Source organism: Aplidium turbinatum, chromosome 14 (assembly GCF_918807975.1).
Source record: "Aplidium turbinatum chromosome 14, kaAplTurb1.1, whole genome shotgun sequence".
NCBI classification, from domain to species: Eukaryota; Metazoa; Chordata; class Ascidiacea; order Aplousobranchia; family Polyclinidae; genus Aplidium; species Aplidium turbinatum.
In genome coordinates, this window is record NC_137485.1 from 263,673 (window position 1) to 287,761 (window position 24,089).

The following is a 24,089-nucleotide window of genomic DNA, read 5'->3' on the forward strand; positions in this document are numbered from 1 at the left end:
GCAGTGGCCAAGTGGTTAGTGCGTTGGGCTCACAGTTGAGAGCCTGCATGTTCGACTCCAGCCACCCGCACTTGCTGTTGTTTCTCCGGGCAAAAAACTTTACGATAATTGCCTCTACCCAGTGATCGATTTCGAGTAATGGGTAGTACCAAATTTAAGTCATAAGTAGTGTAGACAACCGGAAACAGGCATTGCCGTTGGCTGCAGCGTGGGTCAGGTGTACGTCGGAAGGCGGAATGCGTACACCGATGCATAGCGCTCAAGTCCGCTTTCCCGCAATGCAGGATAAATATATACAAAACAAACAAAACAAATAAAACAACCTTGTTAAAAATAGCAAAATTTTTCTTGATGCTAACAGTCTAACTTTCTAAGCCTACAAGAAAAAGCCTCCAGTTGATCACCATTTTCAAAGATTTAGAAATGACCATAAGAGTTGATGTGTAACAAAATGATTTCTTTATGCTGAAAACAAAAACACCTGTGCATCATATGACGACAGCATATGAATCAGTTTATTGCATAAACTTATTTTATTCATTTAAAAACTTGTCATGTATTTGCGTAGAGTCATTATGATGCACAAACTGTTCAAAGAGTTTATTGATACAATCGAGTTAATTGACTCAATTGATTGAAAACAAAATGAGAATAAGAAACATGCACTGCAAAAAAATCTGACCTTGCATGCCTATTAATTTATTTTATTGAAAATTAAATGAGGCTGTTTACCAGATATACCGTGTATAATATATAATTCAAACACATGATATGTATACTCTTCTGGTTTAAATCTAGCTTAATTATCACAGTTTGTTTCGATTGATAATCTGACATTTTGTCAACTAGATGTGATTGACTTTCTCAGAGCTCTTTGATAGTGTAACTTATTTCACACCAAAAAGAGTGCAGTAGGCCTATGTTTTTTATGTACTGCTTTGTTGTCATGTTATCACACTACAAGATATTACTAGTTACATCATACAAGGCTCTGCAAAGAAATGGATAATATGCATATCAAGTCTGCTCAACTAATCTGCGTTGCTTTATTATTTGTCACCATTCCCCTAAGGTTGTAACATCTTGAGTATGAGTTATTTCAAACTGCTGTTGATCAATTAATTGTGATTGTGTTTGTAGATGATGATAATTCACTTATAATATTGATAAAACGCATTAAACTACCAGCCATGCTTCGTGCTGCTACTGGCAAGCCAACTACTGGCGTGGGTTTGAATGACAGACCTATCATTCGCCCATCATCAGCCGGCGGGAAGCTACAGTCGTACGCATATGTTGATTTGAAAGATGAAGTTCGTCCTGCTACATGTGCTACTGTTCCAAAAAATGCTTCGCTAACTGCTCTACCAAGTACCCTTCCTGTGGAAGAGGCCAAGAAAGGGGTCAGACTTCTGCAACAACCTTTGATGGGTTCGTACATTCTTTTTTATACTTTTCTGCATTTAATTACCTATTCCTATCACATTTTAGTTTTCTTAAATCTATCAAAAGATTTGTGACAATATTATCTCCCATGCTTAATCACTTTTGTACCACAAATATGCAACATTTCAATATTTTGATATAATTCTATACTTTTGAAAGCATCAATCAAACATCTTTGTGTCAGAGTAGATACATCAAAGTCGGTCAAATGTGATGCTTTCGGTTATGAAATGTAGTGCAACCAACAAAGGCGCTTAAAGAACGTTCATCACATACAAAACCAAAGCCTTTGTTACTTTCGATTTGATTTTTGTTTCATTTTATGATGTATAGAAGAATATTTTATGCAAAGGAAACAAACATAGGAAATCTGTACTTTGTTGTTGCCCTAATTCTCGTTGTGTTCATATCTTTTCGGTAGAACTGACAATCCAATACAAGATTTGACAAATATGAGAAATTACTTCACTTGAGTTGGATTTGTGCAAATCCCACAGATAGAATTTCTTTTAAACCCTTCCCCGCCAATCAATCAATTGAACAAGTTTTGCTATTGACTGAAAATCACACCCATCTTCACAAATTGATGCTTATCATATGTTGGCTGCATAGCCAAGCGGTGATAACTCTGGTTCGTTCTTTGAAAGGTTGCAGGTTCGAACTGCGAATAGCATCATCATCATCATCATTATCATCATCAACATCATCATTGTTTCATCAACACAATTGAAACTAACCCTAACCCTTGAAACTAAATAATTGATTGGAAATTTACAACGATCTAGTTTTAAACTTAAATAGACTCTAAAATTGTGCCGGTTGTAATTCAGTGGATCTTCCAACATATTGTTGTGGTTGTCATAGATCGGCGCTTGACTCTCCATAATGTCGATGGGATTGGAAAGAATGCCAAAACTTTAACAAGGTTGAACACTCCGGCCAGTTCCATGGTTAAGATCAAGGTGAGTTTTGAACACTCCGGCCAGTTCTATGGTTAAGATCAAGGTCAGAGGTGGGCAAAGTTACTTTCAAAAGTAACTGAGTTACAGTTACAGTTACTTGGCCAAAATAGTAACTGAGTTACCGTTACAGTTACCGATTTCAAAAATGTAACTAGTTACCGTTACTAGTTACAGTTACTAGTTACTTTCAGTTACTCATAAATCTCAACATAAACGCTGTAATCCAAATTTAAACAAACAATTATTTGCGGGAGGCGCATCCATTTTCCTCAACATTTATTAGATGTATCACGCACTCTGTGGTGCAAATTCTTTTCTAGTTACGCAGTTGCCTTTTCCTAATGTAATTTGTTTTCCGTCTGTCTGTTTTCCACACTACTGCTTATAATCGTTGCGTGTTTCTTGATGCTTATAGTCAGTTAGTTATAGTTACTTTCAAAAAGTTTAAATTTATTGCAATTTATACATATTTTCAGATTCCTGATGAGGGCTTAAGTTAAGCCGAAAATGTTTGACTGTTAAACTACTTGTAAATATGTAAAATATATTGTTGTAATGCTCAACCCTGTGGTATTGTAATTGTTGTGTTTTGCCTGTCTTTGGTACAAAAAAGCAAACTCTCTCCCGAAACTATATTCTCTTTAAATGCTCGAAACAAAGGAAATAATTTGTTTTCCCTGCTATGACTCGGCCCGGATTTAGGGGGAGGCAGAGGGTGCAAGTGTCCCGGGCCCCCCGACTTTTGAAGGGCCCCCCTACGCGGAAAAAATGGGATTTTGTGTTATTTTTTTCCTTTCAGCCTTTGAGGTTTCTGCAAAATACTGTGCAGTGCTGGATTACTTAATTCTACTGTTGACATAGAAGTGCTTTTTGCACGGGGGCCTCCCGATTTAAAAGTGCCCCGGGCCACCCATCAGTCCTATGGCTCGAAGTTACAGACATCGACTTCCGATTTTGAATCGAGAAAACAATGATGTAATAAGGTTGCGAACAGTGAACGTAACACCGAGACTCCGGGTCCTAAATACTCCAAAACTACGGCTCCTGTACACCCCTGGCAGCTATACGACAAGCATGAACTGAGCTATCAAGTGTTACCAAACATTTTTGCTAAACATTGCATAGAAAGTCACATATTGATCAGTCACCAAAAGGAATTAATATAGCCAAATCAGTTCTCAAAAAGCGCTAAAAAAGAGCCAAATCGCCAAACCATAAATATGAAGCCAAACGTCTTAAAAAATCGCCAGATTTCTGGATTTTGGCGATGAATTCGCCAATATGGCAATCCTGCTCCATAAGATCACAAAACAAGAGCGCCGCGCATGGGCAGTGCTGCTCCGATACAGCTGCGAGAAGAATGCATTATGGCGCAACGCGCAGCAAACACCCATAAAGCATGACACAAACATGTGCAGAGAAATGGACGGCAATTAGAAACAGAAATTTCAATACAAAAGTAACTTGTAACTGTAACTGTTGAAAAAGTGCTAAAATAGGAACTAGTTACCGCGTTTCGTTACTTTTCGAAAATAGTAACGAAGTTACCGTTACAGTTACTCAAAAAGTAACTAGTTCCAGTAACTAGTTACTTTTGTAACTAGTTACTGCCCACCTCTGATCAAGGTGAGTTTTGTACACTTCGGCCAGTTCTATGGTTAAGGTCAAGGTGAGTTTTGAACACTCCTGCCAGTTCTATGGTTAAGATCAAGGTGAGTTTGTCAGAGTTGCGACTCTGAGTCAAGGAGCGATGCTTTGTCATTGTAGCAAACGAAAACTTTTTATCTGCTGGCAACTGCAGCTTATTACATTTTTGTGTTTCGGAAAGGTAAGTGCCATTATGAAGTTCCGATAACTTGTAGCTATCATAACCTCAACGCAATCACACGATATCTTGCACTTGATCATCCCAACCTTGTTACAGATCGAAGAGAGAATCACTCTGGATCAACTTCACAAGATCAAGGTCGCATTTGAGGTATGTTGATGCAACGTACCCTGTGTAACAACGTATCCTGGGTAACAACGTATCCTGAGTAACAACGTATCCTGGGTAACAACGTATCCTAGGTAACAACGTATCCTAGGTAACAACGTATCCTTGGTAACTTTGCAAACTCCTTCCAGATTAGAAACGAACGCAATCGAGACCAGAGTTTGGTTTCAAAATATTGAGGACAGTCTTTTTGAAACCAGTTCTATAGAAATTTATTAACACTTCTATGAAGTTCTTGAATATTCATTTGATAACTCAGGATTTACTGAACTCTGTTGACCTTTCATACTTTAAACTTTTCTGTTTATTCACGATTTTGTAAATCTGCAAGAATCTTTTTCCATAACTTGACGGCAAACTTTTCCGCAGGAAGCTGACACTGACGGGAGCGGAACTCTGGACATTGAAGAGTTCAAGATGGTCGTAAAGAGCTGCTTGGGAGTCAAAGGGAGGGTGCGCCGTAGAACCGTGTTGCTATAAATTTTAAGCTAGGAAGTTTCATTTGTTTTGTAAGACAACCCAGCGGCTAGAAAACAGAAGTATCCTTTAGCACTTGAGTGTCAGATTGTTTTGTTTTCAACAGAACGAGGAACAAATCGTTGCACTCTTCATGAAGATTGACTCATCCTCAGATGGGGAAATAGATTGGGTAAGCAAGCCAGAGCAATTTGAAGTATGATTATTTAAAGTACCAAATGTCTTATCACTTTAAGCTGGGGATCATGATGATGTGATGCCTTGGGCATATTTTCCGCCTTGAATTTATCACTACCTGCTCTGCCAGGATGAGTTCTGCACCTACATGCAACTTGAGTATGCTGAGAAGGAGGATGCTCTAAAGAGGTCGAAGCGGATACGATTTCTTCTCCCCGCAATCACTTCCCCAACCCCCCACCACAAAGCCCCCATACTGAGGGTGGTCTGTATTTCCGAATCTTCGTACATGTGTGCTGGCCAGGTTAGAATGGATTTTTGAGGAGTTATTGTAATCATGGATTTTGAGTGTTCAACAATGAAACGGAAAGGGCCTGTAGCGAATATATATTTTGTATGTTTTACGTTAACAGCTGGCTCGCACAATAATTTTAGAATAATATAGTTAGGGATATGCACGTGGCAGTGGACCTGCTCAAAATCCAAACAAAATTTAAATTTTATAGCCTCTGGCGTTGTTTCCCATGATTTTAATCATCAACCATCTTGCCCAATACCTTGCTTCAGTAGCCTTCAACATTTTCACTTTTGCCAAAATTATCCATTTTGACCTGTTAAGCAATGGTTCTGACGGTGGAATTCTTTATTTCAACTGAAAACACTTTCATCTAATGCTTCACTGATAACTCACAAGAGAAAATCAACTTTTGGCATCATTTTGAGAAGAGTGAGAGGATTAAGAAGATTTAAAAGCAGAGTTTAGCGCCACTAGTGGTAAAAAGGCTTTTTGCTTATTTCAGACAACCGATACACATCTTTTGAAATGTTTCAATCGATCAAGTTTGATAGAAAGAGATCTCAGATTTACTTTTTGGCGATGACGTCAGAGTGACATCATAAAACTCATGATGACGTCATCCTATTGCTAACCATTTATTAAACAGCAAAGATTAGCTCATTATTCTGTTAGACAAGACAGTAAAATTACTCTGCTGCATTGCGTTGTTGCTACTCCCTATCCCTGAAATTGAAGAGCCCAAATAAGAAAAAAAAACTCACTCTGAAAGAAAAACTGTTGCTGTAATATCGACACTACCGTTTTTCAAAACAAACTATATTTCTTGCATAAAATGAAGCTCAGAAAATAAATTACAGCTGAAAGTTAACAAAATACTCATACAAAAAAACAATACAAATTTTGTTTCACAAAATTTCAAAGCAATTATGCCTAACAACACACAAACTCAACAGACAGCATTCAAGACAGTGGCCTCAACCTAAACAAAAGAACCGAAAAACAACGACTCACTGATTTTGATAGTTGTTTATAGGTTGTTCCAAAATAAGCAAAAAGCCTTTTCACCAGTAGTGGCGCTAATTGTTGCTTGTTAATGCCTCCCACATTTTTTTTCTCAAAGTTATGTCAACACCCAAAAGTTTATTTTCTCTTGTGAGCTATTGGATAAAAGTGGTGTTAGTTAAAATAAAGGGTTCAACGGTCAGGAATATGGCTTAACAAGTCAAAAATGGGGAATTTGGGCAAAACTATAAATGTTTAGGCCATTTGAAGCAGAATATTGCATCATCTGAGAGCTTGTCACTCTCATATTTCTCATGGTCAAACCATGGGAAACAATGCAAGAGGCGACAAAAATTGGAAAATTTTGAATTTTGAGCAGGTTTAACGCGGCAGGTTGGTAACTTTTGTGAGAGATATGCACGTGGAATGTTGGTGACGTGCATGCGAGATATGCACGTGGAAGGTTGGTGACGTGCATGAGAGATATGCACGTGGTAGGTTGGTGACGTGCATGCGAGATATGCACGTGGCAGGTTGGTGACGTTTGTGAGAGAGACGTGGCAGGTTGGTGACGTTTGTGAGAGATATGCACGTGGCAGATTGGTGACGTGCGTGAGAGATATGCACGTGGAAGGTTGATGGCGTTTGTGAGAGAGACGTGGCAGGTTGGTGGCAGGTTAATGACGTTTGTGAGATATATGCGCATGGCAGGTTGGTGACGTGCATGAGAGATATGTACGTGGTAGGTTGGTGACGTTTGTGAGAGATCTGCACGTGGCAGGTTGGTGACGTTTGTGAGAGATATGCACGTGGCAGGTTGGTGACGTGCGTGAGAGATATGCACGTGGCAGGTTGGTGACGTGCGTGAGAGATATGCACGTGGCAGGTTGGTGACGTGCATGAGAGATCTGCACGTGGCAGTTGGCAAGGTTTGTGAGGGATGCACGTGTCAGGTTGGTGACGTGCATGAGAGATCTGCACGTGGCAGTTGGCAAGGTTTGTGAGAGATCTGCACGTGGCAGGTTGGTAACGTATGTGAGAGATATGCACGTGGCAGGTTGGTGACGTGCGTGAGAGATATGCACGTGGCAGGTTGGTGACGTGCTTGAGAGATATGCACGTGGCAGGTTGATGACGTTCTTGCAGGACGTTGTGCAATGTGGGATGGACTTGATGTAATTTGTTGGTCACATACTTTTTGTAGGACGGCCTGTTCACGTTTTGGTCGCCCAATCTGAAACTCCGTCGAACTAAATCGATTCTGGACAATCCACTTGCCGAGCGTCAATCGTTCACCTCTAAGCCATCGGTGGTGAGTTGGTCGCTGAAGAAATCAATGGTTCATCCCTGTTGGCACTATTTTGATACCCCCAAGTGGTTCTTCAACCTTTTTCTTGTTGGCACCACTCTGACACCCCTAAGTGGTTTTTCATCCTGTTAACACCATTTTGATACACCCAAGTAGTTCTTCAATCTTTTTCCTGTTAACACCATTTTGATACATCCAACTGTAATATTCACTGACAATCCACACGCGGGTCGGACAACCGTCGAACGACTTTCCATGTTTGCATAACTGATTCATGATTCAGAATCATTACTTAAAGTTGTCAATGATTTATTTTCATAACGCAGTAATGATTCAGAGTTTTCACACACCCAAGGAACAGGTATCGCATAGGCGCCGACTTTTCAAAAAACCTTGGGGGCCGAGAAAGGTGATGACGTCTTAACCATAACGCTATTTTACTCAATTAAAATAGCCTTTGATTAAGCTTACCGTCTTGTTTATATTGACACCTAGGTTGCAAACCGAATTTATTAGAACCGCTGCTTGAAACGATTAGTTTTACGCATGCAGTAGCCTACGTCTAGTCGTAAAAATTTTGATATTGTTAGCTCATAATTGGAACAGTTGGAAAACAAGCCAATTCATTTCCTTTTCGTGCGAGTGAATAACAACGATCAAGACAGTGAAGTTATATATTACGAAATAAAACGCAAAAAAAATCATGATCTCAAGCAGAGTGGAAACCCGCTATGAGTTTTATTAGCTTCGTTTTGCTAATTACTTATCTTCAAAGCGTTGACAGCGGCGAAGTGTTTTCTCTTATGTTTTTTGTCGAAAGTCTTTAGTCTTTTATTGAATCCCGTATAAACTCGAGTATAGGTCGAGATGTTCGCAAGTGATTTTCACCTCAAAAAGACAGGTTTAACTTATACACGGGACAAGCTCGGCAGTTTTCAAAATGAACACATTTTTGCTGTGGCAAAATCATTGTCGACGTAGATTACGGAGTGTCACGTAATGGCGTCGGTGGAACTAAAAGTTGTGGATACGATTATTAGCAGTGATTCAAACTTAATTGTCAAATTTAATGATTTCTATCAATTTTAAAGTTTATGCACTTGTTGAGCAATATACAAAGCTCACGAGACAAAACAGCGAAATAAGAGCTATTTTAAGAGATCAATTTTTTATTTTTGCGTGTAGGATATAATCGTTCCAATTACGTAACATTCCATGATCGTGGAAGTCGATGTTAAACATTAGCGGGTTAATGTAGGTAATATCTGCAACCAAGACCATTAAACACCTTTTCTTTTATCGATTTTCGATTTAATTCTCACACATCGCGAAAAAAACAATGCGTTCTGTTGAATCATAATTGATCTCACAGCGGGAAGACCTCGTTGAACATAGCGCGTCTAATTTAGTTGGTTTACTTAATATTGCAGTGAATAGTTACGTGACTATTACAGCAGCGTAAGTTGCTGTACCATCTATACTTTGAAATTTCCATACCGTATGAGAAAGCCATGCGATCAGCTGCTGTTTTGCGGGCAAGAGCAACGTAGGCTATTTTTCGCTTTCGGCATTCTTTAAGTCCGTTTAAATGATCTAAATCTCTTTCGCGAAGTGTTTTATCTTTGAAACACCACTTGTAATAACCATTTTTGTTGCCCCTCAACCATAAATTTACGGGGGGCGCCGCCCACCGGCCCCCCCGGAAGTCGGCGCGTATGAGGTATCGCACCCCTATTTGTGCTCGTAGTTAACAGTCACTGCCATTGAGCTACTTGGTGTTGAAGATCACTAAACTTTTAATTCCTGAATTAACTTTGACGAAGCTTTCCCAAAAGTGAGTCCTGTGAAAAACAACTCGTTGTAAAAAGTTGACATCGCCTTGCTTGTTCGCCACAGAAGGCCATCAACATTGGTAAGCTGTCAATACCTATTGTTTCTAATTGTAATGTCCAGTGTGACGTAGATGAAATGTTGATTGCCTGTAGCGCCCCTTTGTGTAGTGGGTTACTGACGTGGCCGTCCTGTCATCCCATGGGAAGATCGTCGTCGGGACCGGAGAGCGCGAATTTCAGTTCTTCGAACTCCTCACTTTCGAGTTTTATTGTCAAATAATCGGGCTTGACGCTGTGCCGCTCACAATGGACCTGTGCTCGATGGAGAGGGATAGATGTCTCATTGTGTACGGAGATGATCAGGTGGGTACGGACGAAAGACAACGCTTTGTGTTTTCTAACTGTGTGGTCTGATTTAGACCACCAACCAGCTGGTTGGTGAAGGTCTACGTCCCTGTTTGGTAGACTGGGTTCTAAATGTATGGTCTGATTTTGCAATTATTTTTCCATGACTCTTTTTAATGAGTTTACTATGTAATGATCTCATCACATCGTGATCTCATAACATAATGATCTCATCAGATCATGATCTCATCCGATAATGATCTCATCACATAATATCTCATTTCGCCTTTCTTTTGCAGGGTTGCGTCAGCATCATCATATTTGACGAGATCGGAGACACCCTGAAAGCGTGGAAGAAACTCCCCAAAGTGAATGGCGTTCCCACGGTAACCATGTATGACGTGGCAGATGGAGAGAGGACGTCGTTTATCAAGTGGAAAGTTCACAACGACTGGGTCACAGAGGTGAAATATGTTGCGTTGAATTGGAGGAAGGATTTTTCTTGCACATAAAAATTGTTCAAACTTCAACTTTTATTTAGGTTCGATATTTCCACGAGCTTCGATCCGTCATTTCGTCATCAAACGACGCAGCCACCGGTTTAGTTAGAGGTAAGTCCTAAGACCACAGCCTCATCAGTAAAAGATCACAGCCTCATCAGTCCAATATCACAGCTTCATCAGTACAAGATCACAGCCTCATCAGTCCGAGATCACAGCCTCATCATTACAAGATCACAGCCTCATCAGTGCAAGATCACAGCCTCATCAGTCCAAGATCACAGCCTCATCAGTGCAAAACCACAGCTTCATCAGTGCAAGACCACAGCCTCATCAGTACAAGATCACAGCCTCATCAGTACAAGATCACAGCCTCATCAGTCCAAGATCACAGCCTCATCAGTCCAAGATCACAGCCTCATCAGTACAAGATCACAGCCTCATCAGTCCGAGATCACAGCCTCATCATTACAAGATCACAGCCTCATCAGTGCAAGATCACAGTCTCATCAGTACAAGCTCACAACCTCATCAGTCCAAGATCACAGCGTCATCAGTGCAGAACCACAGCCTCATCAGTGCAAGACCACAGCCTTATCGGTGCAAAACCACAGCCTCATCAGTACAAGACCACAGCCTCATTAGTCCAAGACCACAGTCTCATCAGTCCAAGACCACAGCCTCATCAGTCCAAGACCATAGTCTCATCAAAAGCTCTTGCACAGAATTAACTTATTAATGAGAAGATTTATTTCCAAATTTACGCATGTCTCATAATTTTTGGATTGCAAAGTCTACAACTTTTCATGCCAACCTTTTTCAAACCATAGAATTTTGGTTTCCTGTTTACCTTGTTGTTTCATTAAGATTTAACGTTATTTTGGCTTATGATTATTTTATTTGTTCAACATGAATAGTAATAAAATGTTAATCAAACGTTTTCGGCATGCATAGAACCCTCATCACGAGATCTGAACTTGCAATACAAGTTGCAGAAATTAAATTTTACTAAAACTGGACATTTGAAAACTGAAGAATAGTTTTAGTTCCGTACAACTGTCACTTTATTGCAAACCTAGTCTTGCTGATGAAAGCTGTGTGAAAGCCGAAATTTCGTCATCAAACGACGCAGCCACCGGTTTAGTTAGAGGTAAGTCCTAAGACCACAGCCTCATCGGTACAAGATCACAGCCTCATCAGTACAAGATCACAGTCTCATCAGTACAAGATCATAGTCTTATCAGTACAAGATCACAGTCTCATCAGTACAAGATCACAGCTTCATCGGTACAAGATCACAGCCTCATCAGTACAAGATCACAGTCTCGTCAGTACAAGATCACAGTCTCATCAGTACAAGATCACAGTCTCATCAGTACAAGATCACAGCCTCATCGGTACAAGATCACAGCCTCATCAGTACAAGATCACAGTCTCATCAGTCCAAGATCACAGCCTCATCAGTCCAAGATCACAGCCTCATCAGTACAAGCTCACAGCCTCATCAGTACAAGATCACAGCCTCGTCAGTACAAGATCACAGCCTCATCGGTACAAGATCACAGCCTCATCAGTACAAGATCACAGCCTCATCAGTACAAGATTACAGTCTCATCAGTACAAGATCACAGCCTCATCAGTACAAGATCACAGCCTCATCAGTACAAGATCACAGCCTCATCGGTACAAGATCACAGCCTCATCGGTACAAGATCACAGTCTCATCAGTCCAAGATCACAGCCTCATCAGTCCAAGATCACAGCCTCATCAGTACAAGCTCACAGCCTCATCAGTACAAGATCACAGCCTCGTCAGTACAAGATCACAGCCTCATCGGTACAAGATCACAGCCTCATCAGTACAAGATCACAGCCTCATCAGTACAAGATTACAGTCTCATCAGTACAAGATCACAGCCTCATCAGTACAAGATCACAGCCTCATCAGTACAAGATCACAGCCTCATCGGTACAAGATCACAGCCTCATCGGTACAAGATCACAGCCTCATCAGTACAAGATCACAGCCTCGTCAGTACAAGATCACAGCCTCATCAGTACAAGATCACAGCCTCATCAGTACAAGATCACAGCCTCATCAGTACAAGATCACAGCCTCATCAGTGCAAGATCACAGTCTCATCAGTGCAAGATCACAGTCTCATCAGTACAAGCTCACAGTCTCATCAGTCCAAGATCACAGCTTCATCAGTGCAAAACCACAGCCTCATCAGTCCGAGACCATACTCTCATCAAAAGCTCTTGCACAGAATTAACTTATTAATAAGAAGATTTATTTCCAAATTCCCGCATGTCTCATAATTTTTGGATTGCAAAGTCTACAACTTTGCTTGCCAACCTTTTTCAAACCATAGAATTTTGGTTTCCTGTTTACCTTGTTGTTTCATTAAGATTTAACGTTATTTTGGTTTATGATTATTTTATTTGTTCAACATGAATAGTAATAAAATGTTAATCAAACGTTTTCGGCATGCATGGAACCCTCATCACGAGATCTGAACTTGCAATACAAGTTGCAGAAATTAAATTTTACTAAAACTGGACATTTGAAAACTGAAGAATAGTTTTAGTTCCGTACAACAGTCACTTTATTGCAAACCTAGTCTTGCTGATGAAGGCTATGTGAAAGCCGAAAACGTTTACTTCTCATTTATGTTGTTTCTTGTCTGTTTTGCACATACAATGGTGAATCATGTTCGGTTTTATAAATTGCTTCAGGTTGCACGACTGCAAGCACCGTCCTTGACCATCTGCACACAAACCTGACTTCATCCGCATCTCCAAACCCCACTCTTCATTCCCAACTTCATAAGCAGGAGAAATTACGCAAACACATCACCGCGACTGCTCAGCGCCGCCAAAAATCTGACCAATCAGTGTTCTACGTCTACAAAGGCGTGAAAACCTTCGATTTCTGCACAAGGACCAACATTGTTGCGTCGGGAGGTGATACAGCGTTCTTCGCTTGTGATGTCACAATTGTAGAGTTACTTCGATAATTTTTTAATGAATTGCTCGCTATCGTGATCGCTCGACAAAGCATGTTTATGACGAACAAGACCTTGATGAAGCTTGCAAGCTCTCAATGAGGAACGTGACTGGAGTGTTGATTTCCAGGAATGGACCGCATCGTGAGATTATGGAATCCTTATGTACCCAACAAAGCTACAGGTCATCTCAGAGGACATGGGTCTCCCATTGTCTTCTTGTCAATTGCCGGAGAAGATAAAAGACTTTTCAGCATTTCTGCTGACAAATGCTTCAAGGTGAAAGCTTTTTATGACTCAGCAATAACAAATGTGTGCTTGATATGACTCAGCAAAATCACTCAGTTGGAACGGTTTTGTTTGCAGGTTTGGGATTTAGTGGAACAGAACTGCCTAGTAACCCTGAATCCAAAAATGCACAAAGTTATGGGGGAAATTTTGGCTTGTGTCTACTCCCGCCACAACAAGGCCGTTGCCGTGGCAACAGACCAGCTGTCACTGCTCAAAATATCGCAAAAGTAAGATTATGGCTAAAGAATTTTTTTCCAAATTGCTAAATCCTTGTAACAACAGACATTTTAAAATATATTTCTGTCACTGTTCAGCCACGAGCCATCTCTTACTGAGGTCGCTGGTAATATTTATTTGTATATTAAAGTTGACCAAACTGTGCGTCATACTCAAACATTGTTACAACAGAAAAGGTTCAAGGAGCAATCCAGGCATAGCCTCACGGATGAAGCAGTAAGTTGTGTGACGTGCTTTGAATGACGTGTTGCTTTTGTACCCACTTCATTTCATCTTTAACCAATTAGATAAATTAAATTGCTTCTCCAGTTAGGACTCGATACGTGAATACAGGATTATTAAACATATTGCTCCTCCAGTTAGGATTCGATATGTGAATACAGGATCAATAGATAATTTCTCCTCCAGTTAGGGCTCCATATGTGAATAGCCTACAGGATCCTCCAGTTAGGACTCGATATGTGAATACAGGATCAACAAACAAATTGTTGTTCCAGTGACGCCTCTTGTTACGCTCTTGATTTGTTTGGAAGACACCATTGTGATTGTATTGGTCGGTGATGTGCGTAGACACCATTGCGATTGTATTGGTCGGTGATGTGCGTAGACACCATTGTGATTGTATTGGTCGGTGATGTGCGTAGACACCATTGTGATTGTATTGGTTGGTGATGTGCGTAGACACCATTGCGATTGTATTGGTTGGTGATGTGCGTAGACACCATTGTGATTGTATTGGTCGGTGATGTGCGTAGACACCATTGTGATTGTATTGGTCGGTGATGTGCGTAGACACCATTGTGATTGTATTGGTTGGTGATGTGCGTAGACACCATTGTGATTGTATTGGTTGGTGATGTGCGTAGGTACCATTGTGATTGTATTGGTTGGTGATGTGCGTAGACACCATTGTGATTGTATTGGTTGGTGATGTGCGTAGACACCATTGTGATTGTATTGGTTGGTGATGTGCGTAGACACCATTGTGATTGTATTGGTTGGTGATGTGCGTAGACACCATTGTGATTGTATTGGTTGGTGATGTGCGTAATTTAGGTTTCACACTCGGAGGCTTCTAGTTATTAACCTGCATGCCATGAAATGCCAACTTGCTCTTGCTTCAGCGGTTTTGCGTGGTGTCGTTTGCGTGGTGTGGCTTGCGTGGTGTGGTTTGCGTGGTGTGGTTTCTTTTGCGAGAATTCAACGTTTTAATTCTTTGTATTATGGTTTGTGCTGATACGGTGACTCACAATCTTCTCTTTGTTTTACTACGAGTTTATGCTTTCAGGGCTGTGATTGCCGGCGACATGCCAATCTCACACACCGAGGCTGTTACCTGCTGCGCTTACAACGAAAGCTTCGGACACGTCATCACCTGTTCGGAAAGTTCGGTTAGTTTCGGTTGGCTTCGGATAGTTTTGAAAATTGTGTAAAGACATACTTGGGTTTGGAAGAGCAGACTTGCTTCCATTGACGGTCATTGGTATGTGTCAAGCTGTGACATACTATTGCAGGTCGTCATACTATGATGTCATCTTGCAGGCTGTCAAGCTGTGATATCATATTGCAGGTCGTCATGCTGTGATGTCATATTGCAGGTTGTCGAGCTGTGATGTCATATTGCAGGTTGTCAACCTGTGATGTCATCTTGCAGGTTGTCAAGCTGTGATATCATATTGCAGGTTGTCAAACTATGATGTCATATTGCAGCTTGTCAAACTGTGATGTCATATTCCAGCTTGTCAAACTGTGATGTCATCTTCCGGCTTCTCAAACTGTGATGTCATCTTGCAGCTTGTCAAACTGTGATGTCATCTTCCAGCTTGTCAAACTGTGATGCAAGATGTGCTAATGTCAAGAAAGCCGCAACAAGATTGGCGAAGTGTTTTGTTTGTGGGATATGCAGTAAAGGAAGGAATGAAGTGGAAGGCCATGATGATCAGTTCTGCCATGGCATCGAAACAGTGACAGACTTCTGTTATCTGGGTGTTTGGATGAATGGAAGTGGTGGATGTGAAGCAGCGGTGACAACAAGGGCAAGATTGGGCTGGGCAAAGTTCAGGGAATGTGGGGAAATGTTGTATGGCAGAAAATTTTCACTAAGGATAAAAGGAAAAGTATATCGGAGCTGTGTGCGGCCTGCAATGCTATATGGTAGCGAGACATGCGTATTGAGAGAGAGTGAACTGGCAATCCTGAGAAGAACGGAAAGGTCAATGGTGAGAGCAATGTGTGGGGTGAAAACGAGAAGGGAAAAAAGGACTGAAGAATTGTTGGATATGCTAGAGATGAGAGAGACCATAGACCAACTGGCAAGGGCAAATGGGGTAAGATGGTATGGACATGTGACAAGGAGGGAGGAAGGAAGTTTTCTTAGAAAGGCACTAGATCTAAAGGTGGATGGGAAGAGGAAACGCGGTCGTCCAAGAAGAACGTGGAAACAACAAGTGAAGGATGAGTTTAAAAAAGTCGGACTGAAGGAGGAAGATGCAAGGGACAGGATGAAATGGAGAAAAGGGATTAAAACAAAATTGCTGCGCGGAAACAATCGGCCACCCACACTAGTGGGGAACAAACCGACGATGGATTATGATGATGATGATGATGTCATCTCACAGCTTGTCAAACTGTGATGTCATCTTCCAGCTTGTCAAACTGTGATGTCATCTTCCAGCTTGTCAAACTGTGATGTCATCTTCCAGCTTGTCAAACTGTGATGTCATCTTGCAGGTTGTCAAGCTGTGATGTCATCTTGCAGGTTGTCAAACTGTCTGTCATCGGTAGGCACTTTGACATAGGACAGTTTGCGAATCAGCTGATTTCTGTCATGTGACTGAGCACGTGACATTCTGACCGATCTACTCGAAAGATTTTTGATACAAAGAAAATTAAGTGAATGTATCGCCACAAGCAGCGTGGCCTAATGGGTTAAGGTTAGGGCAAGGGAATAGTCATTTCGATTGCGTGGGTTCGATTCCCACCCTCAGCTAATGTTTTTTTTTCTTCTGCAACTGAACTGAGTGCAAGCATGACTGTAATCAATTGAGTTTATAAAGGAAAATTGCCCTACCTTTCTTAACCAATGCGCCGCGGCTCAATGGTGGTAGCTGGTTCGCAGGGAAAACTGTCCTATGTTAAAGCGCTTAGCCATGTCATCTTGCAGGTTTCAAACTGTCATGTCATCTTGCAGGTTGTCAAACTCTCATGTCATCTTGCAGCTTGTCAAACTGTGATGTCATCTTGTGGCTTGTCAAGCTGTGATGTCATCTTGCAGGTTGTCAAACTGTGATGTCATCTTGCAGGTTGTCAAACTGTCATGTCATCTTCCAGCTTGTAATACTGTGATGTCATCTTGCAGGTTATCAAACTGTGATGTCATCTTGCAGGTTGTCAAACTGTGATGTCATCTTGCAGGTTGTCAAGCTGTGATGTCATCTTCCAGCTTGTCAAACTGTGATGTCATCTTGCAGGTTGTCAAGCTGTTATGTCATCTTCAAGGTTGTCAAGCTGTGATGTCATCTTGCAGGTTGTCAAACTGTGATGTCATCTTGCAGGTTGTCAAACTGTCATGTCATCTTGCAGGTTGTCAAACTGTCATGTCATCTTGCAGGTTGTCAAACTGTGATGTCATATTGCAGGTTGTCAAACTGTCATGTCATCTTGCAGGTTGTCAAACTGTCATGTCATCTTGCAGGTTGTCAAACTGTGATGTTATATTGCAGGTTGTCAAAGTGTCATGTCATCTTGCAGGTTGTCAAACTGTGGGATTTCGAGACCGGCACTTTCATGTTTGAGTTCAACAAAGCCCACGGGGATAGTTCCATCACCTCGCTGACTTTTGACGCCTCTGGCCGTCGCCTCATCACCTCAGGCAGAGATGGTGCAGTCAAGATATGGAACTACAACAATGGTCACTGCTTGAGGTCATTGGAGAGAGGTAACATCATTATGACCATGAGAAGCATTTAGTTGGTTCGTGTCTCAACTCATTGAATGATTTGCCAGAGAACGACTGCAGGGAAGTGACCAACTGCATTTACGTCGAGATGAACAACAATAAGTTTATAGTCGCTGTGGGTTGGGATCATCGCGTAAATATATTCCCTGACCAGACCGACCAATTCCACTTGATCCAACGACCCTATCCTCATTGGCCTGATGACTTGGTAGGTGCTGATGGTAGGATGGTAACACTTTTAGTTTTTTTGCTGTAATCTGTGGATATTTTAGTTAAAATAAAGTTCGATGAGTAATTCCATATGGTGATGCCAACCTGATCCTCTCATCTGGTGATGCCAACCTGATCCTCCCATATGGTGATGCCAACCTGATCCTCCCATATGGTAATGCCAACCTGATCCTCCCATATGGTGATGCCAACCTGATCCTCCCATATGGTGATGCCAACCTGATCCACCCATCTGGTGACGCCAACCTGATCCTCCCATATGGTGATGCCAACCTGATCCTCCCATCTATGGTGATGCCAACCTGATCCTCCCATATGGTGATGCCAACCTGATCCTCCCATATGGTGATGCCAACCTGATCCTCCCATATGGTGATGCCAACCTGATCCTCCTATATGGTGATGCCAACCTGATCCTCCCATATGGTGATGCCAACCTGATCCTAGCTTGCTTGATGTTGGATTGTTGTGAGTAATCCCATATGGTGATGCCAACCTGATGCTAGCTTGCTTGATGTTGGGTTATTGTTCATTTTCCAACTGAGCAGCCTTTTTGTCAACTGAGCTTTCTTGTCAAATGATGTTTCCATTGGTAAAATTTTTGCTTCCTCGCACTTTTATTAATATTTCAACGGCCGCTGCTTAGTCTATTCTTGTTCGTTGCTTTGTGTACTAAGCCAGGTTCAAACACTTAAACATAGGCTCATAGGTTCCAACATCATCAGTCAGTGTGATGGAACCATCAGTCAGTGTGATGGCATTATCAGTCAGTGTGATGGTACCATGAGCTATTATGATGGCATTATTTTTACTAAAATTATTATTAGGCATTATTTTTAATAAAAAATACTGAACTGATACTTGATGGAGAATCGCTGGCCTGCTGCCAGACTTCAACAACTAGAATTTTTTTAACTTTTTGAAATTAGATTAGAATTAAAATTACAGCTATTCTAGTTTTTACATATTAGACTAGACTTAAAATTAGAGCTAGCTAAGTTTTCGCAAACTAGAGTAGAATTTAAATTGGATTAAAAGTGGGAAAAACTAACTGGAAAAGGTGATCTGGTAGGTACTATGACACTTCCTCAAATGGGCGATCTACCTAATACAGAAAGCAATCAGTAAGAAAACAAATCAATAGCTTTTTTTCCTTAAAGTCTGAACCTTAAAACATTTGACCAGGCTAACACTCACAATAGTATTTCAATAATAGGCTATTTCAATAAATTAAATTCACATATATTTTTCTACTTGGATAAAAAGGCTAATATGGCAACTCTACATCAAAGTGTCATTCCCCATCACTGCACCAAAACCATTTAGGGTACGTCATAATAGACATTGTGATGTAGGATTGTAGGTGAATTGATGAGCTAATCGAGTTTTTAATGACTTCGTTACTTAAGCAATGAAATGACACTTTGATCTTGATCGTTTTATTGCATTTTCCTTGCATGAGGTTTCCTTTCATTTGCTGAAAAACACTGCTGGAAAAACTAAAATTTGTAGCAAAACTGGAGATTGGATTGGAAGTAGAGTAAACAAGTTTTTACCAAATTAGATTAGAATTAGAATTACCAACGTTTTGCTCTAATTCATCGAATTAGACAACTAGAATTATCTAGTTGTCCAAGTCTGCCTGCTGCTTCGTAGTCAGGAGATCCCCTTTCCCTGATGGAACTCAATAAATGTATGATGGGCTGATGGCATTATGTATGATGACAGTGTGCTGGCACTATCAATCAAATGATGCTTTTCCCAGAAATCCGGCCACGCGGAAGATATTGTCGCGGTGGCTTATGGGAAGCCTAACATGCTCGCCACCGTATCCTACGATGGACTCATCATCGTATGGAACATTGTATCCGGACATTCCATCTCCAAGATTCCTTTTCCTCACGACAGGTCAGTCCTATCTCACCAGCGATCATTACATTAACAATTTAACATAAACTTGGCACATTGGAAATTTATTTTATAACAAGATTTATTTCACTTTCTGACAATGCAACTTCTGATGAAGTCAGACACACGCAGCCGTGTCCATATTGGATGTTCTCATGACGGTTTTTGTATCTTTGGGGATTGTACAAATGGGGGAGAGCTCATAATTCTCGTTCACCCCCGGCATAGTGATCTAATACAACCAGGCTCTGTCTATCCTCGACACCCGTCAATGAGATTTACCCCACCAAGACCGGCGTCTTAAAGCATCTTTCGTTCAATCATGTACCAATGAGATGGAGCATCTTCCTACTAGTGTGGCTCTGGGAAATAGGTCTTCGGTCCGAAAACCTCCAACGATCATACTCACGTTTGCTTTTACTTTCAATCTTGTGACGTCGGTGTGATGACGTCATATTGACATTGTTTGGTCGTATCCAAGCTCATGGCGGTTGTTGAAGGTTTGTCTAGGATAGCAAATCGTGTCCACACTTATCTCACAATTACTTTGACGTTTCAGTCTGTCATCGCAGAACAGCTCGGATAGTGAGGACCAGTTCCCTGCAATCAGGATCGAAGGTCAGGTCTGATAAATAATTCTCGTTTGCGCAAAAACTTCGTTGATATTACGTCATGTGAATAATTCCAAAAAGTCCCTGCTGACGTCACGCATTGTGTCACATGCTTGTTTCAAGAATCTCATGAGCATCGTTGTATCTCCCGCATTATTCTGAACGTTGTGTTGAACTTCTATATTTTAAAGTAAAGAAATCATAATGTGACGTCATCGATGCGTTTAGCTGGCCGGAAAGCGGTCAATAAGATTCTGTTCCTCCCCGATCGATCCCATGGAAAGGAATTCGCCTCTTTAGTGGCCGGATGCTCCGATGGTTCCATCATCTTCTGGAACTATCACCTGAGAGTGGCACACGCTCGGTTCGTCACAATGCGGCGATCGCGGACGCTGAGCGCGATGAAGGCGACTGAGGACGGAACTAAACTGTTCGTGGCCAACGACATCGGTGAGCTTGATTGTGATGTCATAGCCACATTGCATGGTTGACGTTGTGTGTTTATTTATCACTGAATAACTAGCGCTGATTGAGTTCATGTGTTTCCAGGATACGTGACCATGTGGGACATAGAGGACTACGCGATCATTCCAATGGGAAAATTTTCTGATGACTTCACGTGTCCCCGAAGCAGTCCTCCTCCGAAGCGCATCGCGATTTGGCGCGCTCACGTGCAATCAATCACGTGGTTGGAACTCGTCGAGTCATGCGATATTGTGCTTACGTCATCGGTAGATTATGCGGTCAGAGTGTGGTCGACAGCCGGTCATTACGTAGGTGAGACGTCACAATTGATTAACTTCATTTGAAACCATCGCAGCGCGGAACTAAAACATTTCGGGCAAAAATAGAAATCGCCCAAACAGGTTCCAGCTATCTGCCAAGTTAAATAATTGCAAAAGATGAAACTGGTCACTGCTCTCTCGCGAATAGAAACTCTGCGTTGACGCAGCCATGCTGTAGACTTGTCGAAAGCTTTCAGATGCAGCACCGGAAGAATAATTTCAGTCATTTGAAATAACTTTCTCCGCCACTTTGCTTCCAAGAATGGAACTGATATCAATTTTGTTTTCAAAATGGTTGAAATGGCTAATTCATTGATTTCTGTTAAAATAAGCTTTCCTGTTGCATAAACTGGAAACTGGCCAACCGGCCCAGTGTCTTAGTAGTTAGTTCGCCCACCTCTGAATCGGTAGGCATGGGTTCGATACCTTGTCGTGTCAAACCAAAGACAGTTTAAAAATGGTACTGAATCTTATATCTGCTTGGCACTGAGCAATGGAGTGGATTCGGGTAATAATGTGCTCAGTTGCGTCACTATACGGCTGCATTGACACTGTCTGCTTTGTATAGTGCTGAGGTAGTTTTGTTGTTTGTGATTACAAATATCTACCAGGGAGTTGTACGCCACCAACAATATATGAACATATTCTTTATCGGATTTTGTGGGTTCCGTATCTGCCCAAACAGCATTACGCATCACAGCATCTATATGAGATATATATTGGGATGGGATGGGAAATCTCATTATGTAGGTTTGAGCAGTTAACGGATTGACGAAATTCACATAATTTGATATTTTGTGCCCAACATGAATGAACTGCCCAACATGAATGAACTGCCCAACATGAATGAACTGCCCAACATGAATGAACTGCCCAACATGAATGAACTGCCCAACATGAATAAACAAAATTTAAGATTTTATTTATTTTGTGGCAACTGCATCATGTCAATTTTTATGGAGTTTTTAGCAACATTTGCTTAAATAATTGTAGGTTCTTCCCAAATTTGCAACTTTTTTGACAAAACGGGAGGGGAGGCAACTGTCCCTGGGTCTACGCCTATGATTTAATAAAGCACCAACCAGTGATGTTGATTGTGACGCAATTTCCTTTTCCAGGAACTTTCGGGCAACCCAAGCCATGGGACATTTTTGATCCATCAACCTGGCAGCATCCAATGGTTCCTCCGGAAGTGTTGCTCGATCCACAAAGTCTTCCCGATCATCCAATCCTGGATGACAAGAGGACGCTCATGGAGGTCAGAATCATTTCTCTCAATTTCAAACAAAACAAAAAATGAGTCATTACAATTATCGTTTGTTGCATCACACTAGATAATTCACGCGGATAGCTTGGAGGCTTCGGACTCTGAGGAAGAAGAGGAACTCAAAGATGTCGCGCCGGACACCATAGAAACGAAAAAGAGCAATTCGTCGGTGAAGATTCTTCCGCGACAACTCCCGAAGTCCAGAACGGTAAGCTTCTTATGATCTCTTCGTGACTGTTTCGATGCGATTGTTACGTCACATTTGTGTCCAGTGGGGAAGAGGAATGTCGGAGGAAGCTTGGAAGAGAAAACTCTCCCGCAGACTCTCGAGGAGTTCAATGGTTTCCAATCTTGGTTTCTTGAAGGATGAGGAGGAAGCGTTGTTAAACGATGTCCGAGCCACCATGAGGAGGAGCGCAGGAAAGAGGTGAGGAGGAGCATCCAACATCAACGAATTGGATTCTGTGATCTCCATCTTGCAAGTCATGAAATGTTTTCCATTTTTTAGATTACGTCATGAAAAGCTGATGCAGCGCACTCTACGCACGTCACAGGACGTCAGTGCGCGCGCTTTCAAGTCGCTCCAATACTTTGATTTGGGGGATCCACCCGAAGACGTCATCAAACCCGACCCCCGAGCATACATCGATGACGTGTTTCTAATGGAAAATGATGAAGTTGAAGCCCAGTGACGTCACCAATTGGATAATTTGCAACTTTTTATGTCAAGTCAACCCTAAAAATATCGAGATTACGATTTGTACGTTGATAACGTTTGTAGCCTACTCACTGTGATGATGTAGAAGCATCCATGTTCTCTCTGTTATCAGGGAAGATTTTGCCTACTTCCAATTTATCCTAATTCCCGAAAGTGTTTTCAGCAGTTTACATGTATTTGCACGTTTTACAAGCCCTTTGCCTACTATTTGTGTCCGCTTCATCTATTTGTATCTTTTATAACTCGCTTGGTTCATGACCATTTGTTACCTTTCATGTGATTCTTGCATCAGTGTTACCTGCCCATGAAGTTACTTTGTATGGAGCGCAAGTTGCCTTTTAAACATTTTCTACCTGACATTCCTAGAGAAACTGTAAGTTCTGTGTTTATAAGATGTGATTTGTTTATGTTAACCAATACAAAAACAATAAGTTATCAGGTTAGAAAATTGTTGCTACTTGTTTGGTTTTGAATCTCTATCCTTGGACTTGGAAAGCCCCTGATAGGTTATTCCTGGCAGTTTCACATACTTGTGGAGGCTTTGAATCACTGACGCATGGCCGGTCACCGAGATTAACAGAGTGAAGTTTCCGATGGTTGAAATTTTGTTGTCTGTAAATTATTCCATTCACCAGCTGCTGCAGAGTGGAGAGCATTCCTTGAAATACGTTGCTCAAGCGCACACCCCGAGAGTAGAACCAGCGCCGCTTAATTTTGATGTAGCCTACTAG

General features: G+C 41.4%; 1 protein-coding gene across 4 annotated transcripts; it reads left to right on the plus strand.

The window, feature by feature from the left end:
* The first annotated feature begins 1,148 nt into the window (after positions 1 to 1,148).
* LOC145783411 (cilia- and flagella-associated protein 337-like) lies at positions 1,149 to 23,787 on the plus strand. 4 transcript variants are annotated; one of them, XM_082595279.1, is made up of 25 exons: positions 1,149 to 1,431; positions 2,311 to 2,408; positions 4,333 to 4,386; positions 4,774 to 4,857; positions 4,988 to 5,053; positions 5,189 to 5,362; positions 7,563 to 7,670; positions 9,668 to 9,862; positions 10,144 to 10,308; positions 10,386 to 10,455; positions 13,084 to 13,311; positions 13,483 to 13,631; positions 13,719 to 13,870; positions 14,052 to 14,096; positions 15,169 to 15,271; positions 17,631 to 17,817; positions 17,886 to 18,046; positions 19,835 to 19,977; positions 20,537 to 20,595; positions 20,817 to 21,038; positions 21,138 to 21,365; positions 22,492 to 22,631; positions 22,708 to 22,848; positions 22,913 to 23,067; positions 23,149 to 23,787. In XM_082595279.1, exons 1-25 carry the CDS (start codon positions 1,191 to 1,193, stop codon positions 23,330 to 23,332), a joined length of 3,552 nt encoding a protein of 1,183 aa, XP_082451405.1. In that variant the 5' UTR covers positions 1,149 to 1,190; the 3' UTR covers positions 23,333 to 23,787. The 4 variants fall into 4 exon arrangements, with proteins under 4 accessions (XP_082451405.1, XP_082451406.1, XP_082451408.1 ...); XM_082595280.1 differs by lacking the exon at positions 14,052 to 14,096; XM_082595282.1 differs by lacking the exon at positions 5,189 to 5,362.
* Positions 23,788 to 24,089: the final 302 nt, after the last annotated feature.